The 13,128-nt window shown below is 43.1% G+C and overlaps 1 protein-coding gene across 1 annotated transcript in view; it reads right to left on the bottom strand.

Annotated features, from left to right (window-relative positions):
- Positions 1-13,128, bottom strand: part of PAPPA (pappalysin 1) — a 233,974-nt gene that overhangs the window by 188,917 nt on the left and 31,929 nt on the right. The window contains exon 2 of the mRNA XM_083721583.1: positions 10,747-11,818. Coding sequence (XP_083577709.1) covers positions 10,747-11,818 — 1,072 coding nt within the window. The remainder of the gene's footprint in view (positions 1-10,746; positions 11,819-13,128) is intronic.

The raw sequence follows: 13,128 nt of genomic DNA on the forward strand, positions 1-13,128 counted from the left end.
CCAAAGCAATGCCTCCTTATATAATGCACTCTTGTGTGTTATTTTCAGTAATGTGTGCATTTTAATTTTACCCTAGCATATGCACTTTTGCACACCTTGTTTGGCTGGAGTATGGCAGTGCAAAATTCAGTGAAGTGTGAATTTCAAAGAATTTCATTTTGTATACTGTTCCAGAAATTGTTGTAAATTAGGTAGGGTTATCTTTTAAATGCAAACTGAACCAAATCCCACCCACTCCACCACTCATCACCAATTTGCATATACATGTTGCTTAATACTCAACTTTCATGCTTAGACATTTATGTGGGAATTCTAGGTTGCTTGTTTTCAACAAACAACCCTTCATTAATCCATTTTTAATCCATTGTCCATTTTTGTTTGAAGAACAGAAGCAAACACAGAGAAAAGATAAATCACAAGACAGTAGGAGAAGACTCTCAGTGTTACAAGTGGCTGGATTCAGGGGCTGGGGGAGAGAACAATGCTCCACCCCCCAGCCCAAATGGCAGTGCTTACAAGAGTTTCTGGGTTGCCACTGCTATTGGAGAACAACCAGAGCCCAAAATAAACTCCCCCTCCAAAGTCTGTTGCCCCCCTGCCCCCAAACTTTGAGCAACTAAAAAATCCATTCTTTTGGCAGGGGCCCTAGAAGAAAACATGCAATGACACCAAGTTCAAATCCAGATTACTGCTGACCTTTTTTTTTAAAAAAAAATGGTATTAGGTGAGGCAGTCAGCATGAGGAGAAAGGATAAATAACAGGTCTTATCAAATGGCAACCCATTGTTGTGGAGCACCATGCATACTTCATAGGATGAATGGAAGAACTTAAAAGATCAGTCCTGCTAATCTTTTACTAAGGTCCACTATCCTGTTTTCTACAATGCAAACCAGATGCTTCCAGGAGTGAGCAAGCAGGGCCTGGTCTTTCCCTGGTGTTGCCCCACCCCCTCCCCACAGTCCCATAATTTTGACTATGGAAGTAGGATTTGCTTATCACAGCTCATAACGTAGCAGGACTTGCTAACCACTGCCCCACGGCACTATAGATTCACAGTGAAAACCCTTTCAGACTAACTCCATCCAGGCTGGCCATGGGCTCCTCCAGAGCAGAAAGGATTGTAAGGGGGCTTTGTACTGTTGTTTGACAAACAAGGGCTATGTGAGCTCCCATGTGTCTTCTGTCCTGACTCCTGGCTTGTTCATAGGTCCTGCCGTTTGATCTTGACTGCCAGTTCTTGGCTTCGGATTCACACATGGCCTGGATTGCCAGTCAATTAATTTTGTATTGTATAAATAAGTAATGGGCTTTGAGACTGGCCACAGTCTGTAGGCAGATAGGTAGGCACTAAAGGAAGAGTATTTTTCAGTGGTTGCTCCAGATCAATGGAAATACCTTGCAAAGTACGTACATACGGCCTCAACTTTCTTGTTTTCTGACTCTCGTTTGAAAAGCACTGATTGAGGGCATGATGAAGACCCCTGAGAGGGTGCATGTGCTAGAGATGGGTAACACTGTCAACGTCATTCCTCCCCTTATTTATCCAGTCAGAAACTCAGCTCTCCGTCTTTCCACATCAGTTTGTGATTTTTTGTTTTTGTTTAAGTCCTCATGGAAATTCATCACCCTTTCTAGTGCAAACCTCCTAAAACCCACCAGTGGCGTAGTGTGGGGGGTGCAGGGGGGGCTGGCTGCACCGGGCACAACATCTGGGGGTTAGGGTTAAGGGCGCAAATCCACGGGTTAGGGGGCGCAAATTACTTGCCTTGCCCCGGGTGCTGACAACCCATGCTACGCCACTGAAACCCACATTTTTGCAAATCCATTTCGCTGAATATAATGCACTTCTGCATGTTATTTTTTATGAATATATGTATTTTTGTGCACCCTTTATACTAGCATATGCATTTGTGTATACCTTGCTTGCCTGGAGAACTGCACCGCAAAATTCAACGAGGTGTAAATTTAGAAGGATGGTTTTGTTCCAGTTCTTGTACTGCTTTGAAAAGTGAGAGGTTTGCCTTTAAATGCAGATAGAACCAAATTTCTCCCCTATCCCTAACACATGCTGGTGAGTTTTGCACGAGTCTCTTCAACAACCCGAGCCTTCAGGAGAATTGCACTCATTTGCCTGTTATCCGCCCTCATCTCCACCTGATATTCCCTTGGCACCCTGATGTTTTTCCAGAGTCTGCACACCCAATCTTTGTAACAAGGAGAAAAAGTCACAAAAGATAAAAGGAACAGCATCAGGAGATTTACAGAAGCCAAGTTTGCAAAAGCAAAACATTTTCCTCCTTATTGCTCTGACAAACTCCCGCTCCCCGACATTTGTATTTACTAGATCCAGTTTACATTTTGAGGCAGGTTCACAGACGAGCAGTTTTTAGGCTGAATGCAAGGAGACTTTAAACTGGCAGCAACAACAGAGTGAAGGTTCCTTTGAGACATAGAGCTGATAATTTCTGTGTCCTGCACAGCACTTAATACTTATTTAAGATTTTTTTTAAATAAACTGCTGAGATAAATTAAAAAAATCTAAGGGGTATACATAAATACATAAAAAAGATATTAATGCTATACAGATAAAATTTAAAAAACTGGCATATGTAACTAAATTAGATAAATGTGATATATCATGTAACTATTATTACTTTATTAGTATTATTTATCAGTTATTATCTATTATTAATCATCTATTATTATCAATTAAATGCGTATCACAACCTTCCTTCCAAAGTCCCTCTTACAATTTATTTTTATAAAATATTATTAAATAAGTATCATTTATTAATTATTGTCACAGAGTGGCTCTTTGGTGTTGGAGCTCACAGTTATGGAATGTCCTCCCTACAAAGGCTTGCCTTTTTATTATTTGTTTGTTTGTTTGTTTGTTTGTAGTATTCGTACCCTGCTGTTCAACCAGAAAGGCTCACAGAGCAGCTTACTTGCAATCAAAACAAGACAGTCCTTACCCGCAAGGCGCACAATCACAAGGGAAAAGGAACAGGGAAGGAAGAGGAAAATCAAAATTGAGAGACCAATTTCTGTTCCTAGAATGACCAGCTGGCACAGTTTGGGGGCAGTAGGTGCTTGGTTGAGCTGGGGCTCCAGCAAAGCTGATGAAATGAGCCCTGGCTCTGCCAGTGACTCTGGTGCAATGGCTGCCCCCAGGTGACAGTTGAGGGGAGAGGAGGTCTACTGCTTATATTGCATACCCCTCAACTGTAAAAACAAAACCACCAGAATGCCTATATTACGCAAATCCAATTGAAAAAACACGTGAACGTAACAGCCTGTATGATAACAACTGCAGAGTTATTTACTAGAAACTACTTCTCAAAAATTAGATACAGCTTCTCATAGTGTAATAATCTTATCAGTGTCTAATGAAGATGATAGAGACAAAAGAAACTGGCACTGGTAGATGTTGAAACAGACCTGTGCCAGCATCTACCAGTGCCAGTTTCTTTTGCTACCAACTTTATCATCTTCATTAGACACTTAGAAGATTATTTCATGTCACTCTTCTAAGGAATAAGTCAGACAGAAAAATACAAGAGAAGATGAAGAAATTAGAAATGAATGTATTACGGCACTGACAAAATAGGATTTGTATTTTGTGCATACTGGACTTGGTGGTCAACTGAATAAGCTACATTTTAATATATTATGTCACGATGTTGATTTTGACACTATGACAAGATGTATCTAGTAAATACCCCTCAACTGTGCCAATTAAAAAGGGACATCCCATTTTTGTGCTCTCATATGAGAGTATGGCACCTAAAAAAGCACAAGAATATGGTCCCCCAAAGTGTGTGAGATCATGAACTTCCACAAGATTGCAGAGTGCAAAAATGCATGCTTTGGGGCTCCGTAGTCCCTGGCTGGTAACATGTCTCGCCCAGCAGCACATCCCAGTTTTGGGCCTGGACATGTTGGAGGGTATGATATTGTGATCCTTTGGGTGCCAGGGGAGAACCTTGTACTCCAAAGTCTTTGTGGTGCTCCAATGGATGCCTGCAGGGGCTAGGGACTCAATTACAGAAGATACAACCCTTCACCATTATAACTCACTGATGCAGGCAGGGTTGCATACGCAGCCCAGTTGTAACAAGCCAAATTCAAGTGCGGACAATTGGTCTAGGTTGAAACATAATCCAGAGACAAAGTTAGGTAAGGCAATACAATTAAGAGCCAGAGACCTGTGTGGTTTTCAGCACCTGGAGGCTCTGGAGGGTGACCTTATCGATACTTCCCTTCAAAAGTACATCCAAGCCATAGCTGCTGGCAGTGAAGTATAAGGGATTGCTTACTTCTGAGCAGACCAGCAACTCTGGGTCCATAGATGCATACAGTGTATGTTGTTCTTCAACCTGAACCTGAAGATTTTGGCACCAATGCTTTTGAGAACCGATGGTTCCAAGTTTTCATCACCAGGTAACAACCTGGAGGGCCCTTCAAAGGGATCCCCAGCATTGGATTCAGGGGGGACTCAACCTGTAAGATGTTTGATTCATCCCTTGGCATTGTGTAGGGCTAGGCATGAGTCTTAATTGTAATTTTTAGTGCATTTCAATTCTCCAGCACTTAGAGCTTTTCCTGCTGCTGGTTTTATGTAGATTTGATGTTTCTTGTGTTGGTGTAATAATTATTTCTTCTGATTTTATGTTGGTGGTAGTAATTATTGCATTCATATAGTTTTTATTTATTTGTGGATGTATTTTTTCTTTCACTGAATTTTAATGTTTTGAAAACCACCTAAGGATTTGTTTGATGAGTGGTACTGAAATGTCACAAAGAATAAAACCTTACAACAACTTTGTTGTGGAGTAGGCTGTAGCTGAGGGGTAGAGCATCTGCTCTGTATGCAGAAGGCCAAACATTCAGTCCTTCACACCTCCATATAAGCTTCAGATAGACTGCTGCCTGAAACCATGGAAAGCCACTGCCAGTCAGTGTAGACAATATTGAGCTAAATGGTACATTGGTTTGACTCAGTATAAGGCATCTTCCTGTGTCAACCCAGACCATTGTGTCCAAGTGATATGACACATAGACCATGACAAATGATGCTGTTTTCTGTGAGTGATGAACACATGTTTATTCAGCCTTCCCCGACCTGATGTCCCCCCAGAGGCTGCTGAACTACAGCTCCCTGTGTTCTATGTTACTACATACTCTAGCTCTCTAGGGTCTCATAAGAGCATGAGAAGAACCCTGCTGCATCTTGTCAATGGCATATCTCACCCCACATCCTATGGGAATCCTACAAACAGGACATGAGTGCTCTCCCCACTTGTAACTGGCAATTCCCAGCAGCTGGTGATTCAGAGGCATACAATCTCCAACAGTGAAGGCAGAACTAAGCCATGGTGGCTAGCAACCCTCCTGAAGATGCCAGCAACTAAACCTGGATACTTCTGCATGCAGTGCAAAAGGCTCCTCTCTCCAGTTATGACCTTTACAGCAAAACAAGTTATTTCCCAAACACTCTGGCTGGTTGTGATCAGTGTCACATAAATGACAATATCATAGATGCTAAACCCTGCTGCTGCTTTAACCTCATTGTGCAAAAGGAACACAGCCAGGGGGATCTTTGTGCAAGGAATATAGATGCATTTGAAATTATTCAGCCCCTGTTGCAAATCAGGTGAAATTCAGTTGAAAATGCCACTTTGCCAGGCTTTTCCAGTCTTATTATAAGTTGCATTTACAGCTGAATTTGAGGAAACCACTTGAAGCATCCATTGTGTGGAGCTATTTTCATTGCTTTGGTTGGATTTGCTCCTTTCAAACAGCAGAAAACCTGTAAATTTTGAGAATAAACTTGATTTGCAATGGGGTAGAATAATTTTGATTGCAAATGTAAATGCTTGTCTTATTTTAAGAGTTACCCTCTCATCTCATTCTATATCCTTTTGGAACTTGAGGACCGGCAGAAGAGGGTTTCTCTCATTCTGTGCCTTGATCATTTCATGTGTTTCCTCTCCAGTGAATTCCACTCCTCCAAAATTCTTGTTCGGCACTAGGGCCATTTATCAAATTAATTCCAGGATTGGAGCACAGGCATTTTTATCTCAGCTTTCATGGCTGCCTTTGTTTGTTTGTTTGTTTGTTTGTTTAAAAGCAGTTCTAAACCACTTTGTGTGTTGTTGTTGTTGTGTTATAAACCTCTAAGTGGTGCACACTATGTGCAATATAAAAACAATATCCATTAAAACAAAAATATAGCCTAAAGTCATTAAAAGAGCATACACAAATAAAAGCAAATAAGAAAGAGACTCAGGGGCTTCATACACACAATTCACAGACCTTCCAATGGTCCCTATTTTTCAGGGACAGTCACAGATTTACAGAAGCCATCCCAGTTTCTGATTTGATCCTAGAATGTCCTGCTTTTCCTTAGGATGTCCCTATTTTCATTGGAGAATTGTTGGAGGGTATGGAATTATGCGACCCCTGAGTCAAGAAGATAGGTAACATCTCAAAACAGCCATGTGCAGGGAAGTTTTTTAAATGTTTAATATTTTATTCTGTTTTTATTCTGTTGGAAGCCGCCCAGAGTGGCTGGTTAAACCCAGTCAGATTGACAGGGTATAAATAATAAAATCATCATCATCATCATCATTGAATAGGACCTCCCTATTTTCATTAAAGAAATGTTGGATGGTATGAACTCAGGGTCCAATCTTAGGAGCCAGTGAAAGCCTGGGCAAAAATATTAATCTTTACAAGGTAACTGCTTGTAAATGGTTGTAAATGACAGAGGGAAGGACATTCCACAGTACAGGGACAATAGCAAAAGATACCCATTCCATAGTCACTGCCCTATGATATTCTGTAGGGTGCAATGCCATGAGCAGAATTTCCCCAGGTGATCTAAGTGACTTAATAGGTCTGTGCAGGGGAAAGATGTCTTTCAGATTGCCTGAATTATCTGTTAACAGTGCACCTTTGAGCATGATCTAGTTGCTGTTTGGCGGTCAGTGCAGTAGAGGTATAATTTGTGCACATCCAAGTGTTCCACTCAATAACCTGACCACAGCATTTCACATCAGCTGCAACTTCCAAGGGAAGCCCTACATTGAGTGCAATACAGTAGTCCAATAGAGAGATTATATATACAGTCATACCTCAGGTTACAGCTGCTTCAGGTTGCGTTGTTTGGGGTTACGGGCCACCGAAACCCAGAAGTACTGGAATGGGTTACTTCCAGGTTTCGGCGGTCGCACATGGGCAGAAGCACTAAATCATGCTTTGCACATGTGCAAAAGTGCCAAATCGCAACCCGCGCATGCACAAACACGTAGACGCGGGTTGCAAACGCTGCAGGTGCATACGTGCATCCTGCACGGATCACATTCGCAACCCAAGCATCCACTGTATATCTGAAGAGTGTTCGTGGAGAAAATGGATAAGACTGTTCCGTCGCTTCAGAGGGCAAGAGTAGTTAGTACCAATGTGCGTGAGCTGCACAGAAGCTGACTTTAGCTAAATGTTCAGAGGATCTTCCTAATGGCAAAGCAGTGGAACAGACCATCTTGCAAGGTAGTTGGCTCTACTTGGCTAAAGGATTGGGAGCTCCCCCCTGCCACCTCATTGTGGACAAAATCCTAAAGCTGAACACTCCTTGCAGAAGGAGAGTCTGCAATTTCTCTAGGGCAATCCTTTTGCAGCCTCACAAACCTCTTGAATTGTCCAAAGTCTATTTTTGTAGCAGGTTCTTTGTCAACCATGTCCTTATTTTTATTCTAAAAAGGAGCTGACTCACCGATTAGGGCTGAACAAAACCATTTAACATGCAGTTTGAAAGAACAACTAAAAAATAATAATCATCATATCAGTGTCCAAGTAACGGGTTCCACCCTTTCCTCTGTGCTGTTAATTTTTACTACATCTTTTGGTAGGAATTCAGCATGGAATTTTTCCTGGCATTAATCCCTCAGGTTTCCCTTTTCTGTGTTAGGCAGTTCTATATTTTGGTAAACTCCATCTATTAATAGCTGCCTTGTGTGGCTATTAAAAAACACAAGCACTTGCTTAGTAGCCGAAAATCACAGGCTGCTCAAGCTGACAGCTGCAAATGGGGAAAGGCGGACTTGAAGACTGACATCATGATGTGAAGCACCTTCCTGGCTCAGAACCAAAACAAAACAACAGAGGGACCTATCTTTAGCATGAGAGGCACATTCCATCTGGGTGACCTTGCAAGGGTCACATACCAGGGGTGGGCAGAACAATGAATGTAAACTATCACCTTGTACAGTATAAACCCCTCTCTACCCACCACCCACACAAGCAAGAGGCATTATTAGAGTTTGAGGACACATTCCAGCCAGGCAAAAACACTCAAGGAGGGTAGAAAGCAGGGGCAGTGAGGTGGGTGGCCTGGGGAGAGTTCCCAAAGACCAGGTAGAGAAGCCTGAGGGGCTGCAATTCAGTCCCCAAGTTGGAGCTTCCTCATACAACATAAACAATTGCCAACTTGAGAAGGGGGATGGAAATGCCACTTACCTATCAAAGAGGAGGTAAAAGTTCACACTGAGGAAATCAGAACCCATTAAACTTGCATGTTACAGTTTGATTCACTATACAATTTGCCCAAATTTTATCATGCCCACTGTAGGGTACATGCAAGCCCTGCAAGACTTTCTTTTCTTTTCTTTCTTTTCATTTTGCAGGTCTACTACAATTAGGAATGGGCATTTCTTTCAGTTTCAGTTTCTTTTCCCCACTCCATCCTGAAGTTGAAGGGAAAAAAGGAACTGCAGCCCTCCAGAGGTTAATGGACTCCAACTCCCATCATCAGTGACAATTGGCCATGCTGGCTGGGTCTCATAGGACCCTGGGCTTCCAACAATATCAGGATACCAGTTACTGGAAACCACAGGAGGGGAGAGTTCTCTTTTGCTTCGATCCTGCTTGCTGGATGCTGGACTTGATGGGCTATTTGCTCTAATCCAGCAGGCTCTTCTTCTGTTTTTTTGTTAATTGCATGGTGTACATGTGAGATGGCAGAGGAAAGATGGGTTGCTCCATCACTGCTTTGGGTCCAGCACAAAAGCCAATCAGCGAACAAATTCTCCCTCTTTTCTGTCCTCAGCAAAAAGAAAGGCAGCAGACAGTTGGAAGATGAATGGAGGGCCCCCGTTGTCCATCCTCTTCCAGCCCTCCACAGGCCAGTAAAACATTTTGCAGGCTAGTAACTTCTCTGAAGACTTTATTTACAAGGCTGTGCTAAAGCTCACATCGGCTAATAAATACATGTGTACTTCCAACTGACAGTTATTGCTAAAGACAAAGCCTTGCAAAGAAAACAAACAGCCTTTCCATATTCATCTCCTCATACAAATCTCCCTCTTCACATGACTCTTCCGAGAGATTGTCCCTGAGCAGGAGAAAGCTCGTCAAAGCTTTTGTATGGCTTATGTTTTAACATTCTGTTTGAGTTTATGGCTGGCATAAAACACTCATAAAAAGTTACACATCCCCTCGCCCTGGGGAGCGATTCTGTTCTGTCCACAAAGAAGATAATATTCATTGAATACCTCTAGCCAAGGCACAAGGGTGTGCATGAGAGAGCAGGTGAAATAAAACAGCGCCAAGTGACTCTTAACTCAAGGATGGAGATATTTTTCAAAATCCTGCTGGTTCTAAATCTAGGCAGAAAAACCATCATGTTTTCTTGATTAAGCACCGCTCTCAATTAGAGGCCTGCCCTGCAAATAAGTGGCTTTCCAGCCAGCTGTATCAGAAAGAGGTGAGACGGTGAGGCCCACCCCACAACCTCAGCTGGGACTCATTACTGAATGCTTCCTCCCTTCCCCAACCTGCCTATATCAGCAGCACTTCCACTGGGCTGAGAGAGGCAAGACAGAGAGGACCACACCACTGGTTGAGCTGGGAGTGGCTGCCGCTTGACTGCTCCCATCCCAGAACCACCTCCGGCACTTATACAAGTCATACAAAATCCCACACAAATACAGTGGTACCTCTGGATGCAAATGGGATCCGTTCCAGAGCCTCATTTGCATCCTGAGTAGAACAAACCAGCATCTGCGCATGCGCGGGTCACAATTTGCTGCTTCTGTGCATGATGTCATTTTGAGCATCTGTGCATGCGTGAGCAACGACACCCGGAAGTAACGCATTCTGTTACTTCTGGGTTGCCGCGGAGCATAACCTGAAAACGCTCAACCTGAAGTGAATTTAACCCGAGGTATGATTGTACAGGGAAATAAATTTATAAACATGTCCTCAAGCAAAACCTACAATTCACCCTTAGTTTTTAAACTCATTATAAACCCAGGCTTGCCTCAACCAAGCCTCCTTAGATCTGTGCCCCCACCTCCAAGCCCCTGCTAATTTGTGCCAAGATATATCTCCTCCACTCTAAGGGCCCCATCATGGGCACATGAAGATGTCAGGTTTGTACATCAATTCCCAAGAGTGTGTGCAAAGAGTGTTCAAGTCTGTGCAAAACGGCCCTCTGAGCTGCTCATCAACCCAAACCAAACCAACTAAACGGACTGATAATGAGAGCTAGGAACACAAAATGCATTTCCTCATGCATTCTAAAACTTGATTCATTATGAGTCAGTTTAAAAGAGAATCATTAAATCAATATGAATTGTTGTGGGCATGGGAAGAGGTGTTGGGGTGAGGGGAATATGAATGAGGGGAACATAGGCAGGCCTGGTATGATTAGAAGGACCTTATATGCTCAGCAGTGTGCCTACCTGTGAGGAGAGTCTGGATCAAAGCATGTCTTGGTGACATCAGTTATCTCTGGGTTACAGCAATCCCCACCATCAAAGCTGTACCTCTCAAAGTTACAATCCATGTCGCACACACCATTCTGCTTCTTCTTGTTGAATGACGAGTGTCGCATGTGCCGGCAGTCCCCTCCATCGTACCCGGTTAAGGTATGGTTGCACTCAGGGTCACAACTGTCATCTCCAATCTTGCTAATTTCACAGTTGGCCAGGATCAGGCGATGCCGGAGGGAAGAGTTCTTTACTTCCAGCACCTCCAGTTCCCATGTGATGTTGTAAGGGCTGAAGGCATCGTTCAGTTGCTGGTGTTGAAATTCTATCTGTTCATGGCTAACCGTTGGGTTGTGATGGTGGTCATCATAGATATTCACCACTCGGTAGCGGACTACCTTTTTGTGACGGAAGTTTGGGAGATTGTTGTAGCTGGCAATGACCTCTTTGTTGTCACACACAGTTTGCCCACATAGAGGAGGATCAAGGCTTGTATCCAGTAGGTAGCCAGGGTGGGAAGTGAATTCGATCTGAGGAAGACTAGGGCTGTCTTTCATCGGAGACCAGATGCTTTTCACATTCAGTAAAGTCTCCTGAAAAACGAGCTGAGGTAGAGGAGCATCTGCTTCATGAGTCACCATGGCCATGTCAGACAGAATCTCCTTCTGACACCGGGCTGTTCTCCAAAGGCTGAAATGTTCTACGTAGCCTCGGTAATTCTGATTCAGGGCATTCCCACCAAGCATGAGAACTTTGCATTTCAAGGTCAAAGGGCTAAAGATGTTCCCTACCTGCTCCCCACTGGTAGCCACTTGAGCACCGTTCACATAGAGTTTCATCAGGCGTCCATCGTAAGTGACAGCTAGGTGAACCCACTGGTTTGCGAGGTAGTTACGATGATCTGTGATGGTGGTAACCTTCCGGGCACGGTCCGTCTTCAAGGAAAAGAAAAAGCGGGGTTCTCTATTCCCCTGGTCACTGATGGTGTTAATCCCCAGGACCCATCCTCGGTCACGGGTGGTGTAAGAACATTTGTCATATAGTCCTAAGTGCCCCCCACAAAAAGAGAGAGAGAGGAGAGAGATAAACAGAAGTAAATATGAGTGATGACAGCACAAAATTTACAAAATTTACATCGATCTACAAAAGACAGCAATTTTCACAATAAACCGGTTGGCGTGAAGACAAGGAGCACTGAACCCTTTTGTGAACACGTGACCATAAATGGGAGAAATCATTTCAATATTGCAGCAAAAGGTCAAGAACTTCTAGAGGCATATGACGTAAATGGGACACCCAATTCTTTGTCTAGGGGCCAGAAATCCTTTGCAATTGCTTAGTGGTGAAATTACAGTAAGAAATCTCATTAACTTCACTTGAACTGTAAGCTTGACGTCACTAGTTTGGACCAAATCCTCACAAAACACATGCATTTGTTAATTCTTAGCACCCCCACAAAATTAAAATCCCCTGAGTTCATGGGGGGGGGGGGGAATTGAGAAGGAACAGTCCATGGTTGCTAAACCTTAAAAAAAAAAGGCTGTACCATAGAAGTATGCTTATCTAAGTTCCTTTAACAGATGAAACCACATTGCATCAGAAGTAATCAGATAGCAACAGAAAGAAAATCTGGGGTTTCTTTTCAGAATGAACTCTGATAGCTGGTGCAGTACTATTTTGGAAGGAATTGGTGTAAATGTCTTACAGAGGGCACACCAACTCATGGTAGATGGGATTTCTGCACCAATCTCAAAACCATATTAGGCAAACTCACGGAGGATAAAACTCTTAGTGGCCTTCCAGTTATAATAGTCATATATTACCTCTAGTATCAGAAGCAGCATGTCAATGAATACCAGCTACAGAGCAACCAAACGCAAGAGAGAAGGGACTGTGGTTCAAGGGGTAGAGTATGTCAAAGGTCCCAGTTTCAATCCCTAGTATCCCCAGGTAAGACTGGGAGGTGCTCCTTGCTTGAAATTCTGGAAAGTCTCTGCCAGTCAGTATAGGCAATACGAAGCTAGTTGAACCAATGGTGTGACTCAGTATAAGAGGGGTTCCTAAGTTCCTAGTGTACAAATGAATGAGAGGGAAGTGGATGGAGTCATTGGCTCCAGATAATGTCTGGCAAGCAAATCAAAATATCAATGCACACATCTGCTAGAAAGCCACAAGACATGGATATTAGGGTTGTCATATGTCCAGAATTTCCTGGACATAGCCGGAATATGGCAGTCAAATGCAGTGTTCTGGGTGGAAATTGCTTAAGTGTCTGGATTTTCACTTTTTGAAATATGGCAACCCTATGGATATTCTATGCAAACCCATGTGCATAGATACAAACTGACAGTGCAC

Source organism: Podarcis gaigeae (assembly GCF_964106915.1).
Source record: "Podarcis gaigeae genome assembly, chromosome: Z".
Classification (NCBI taxonomy): Eukaryota; Metazoa; Chordata; class Lepidosauria; order Squamata; family Lacertidae; genus Podarcis; species Podarcis gaigeae.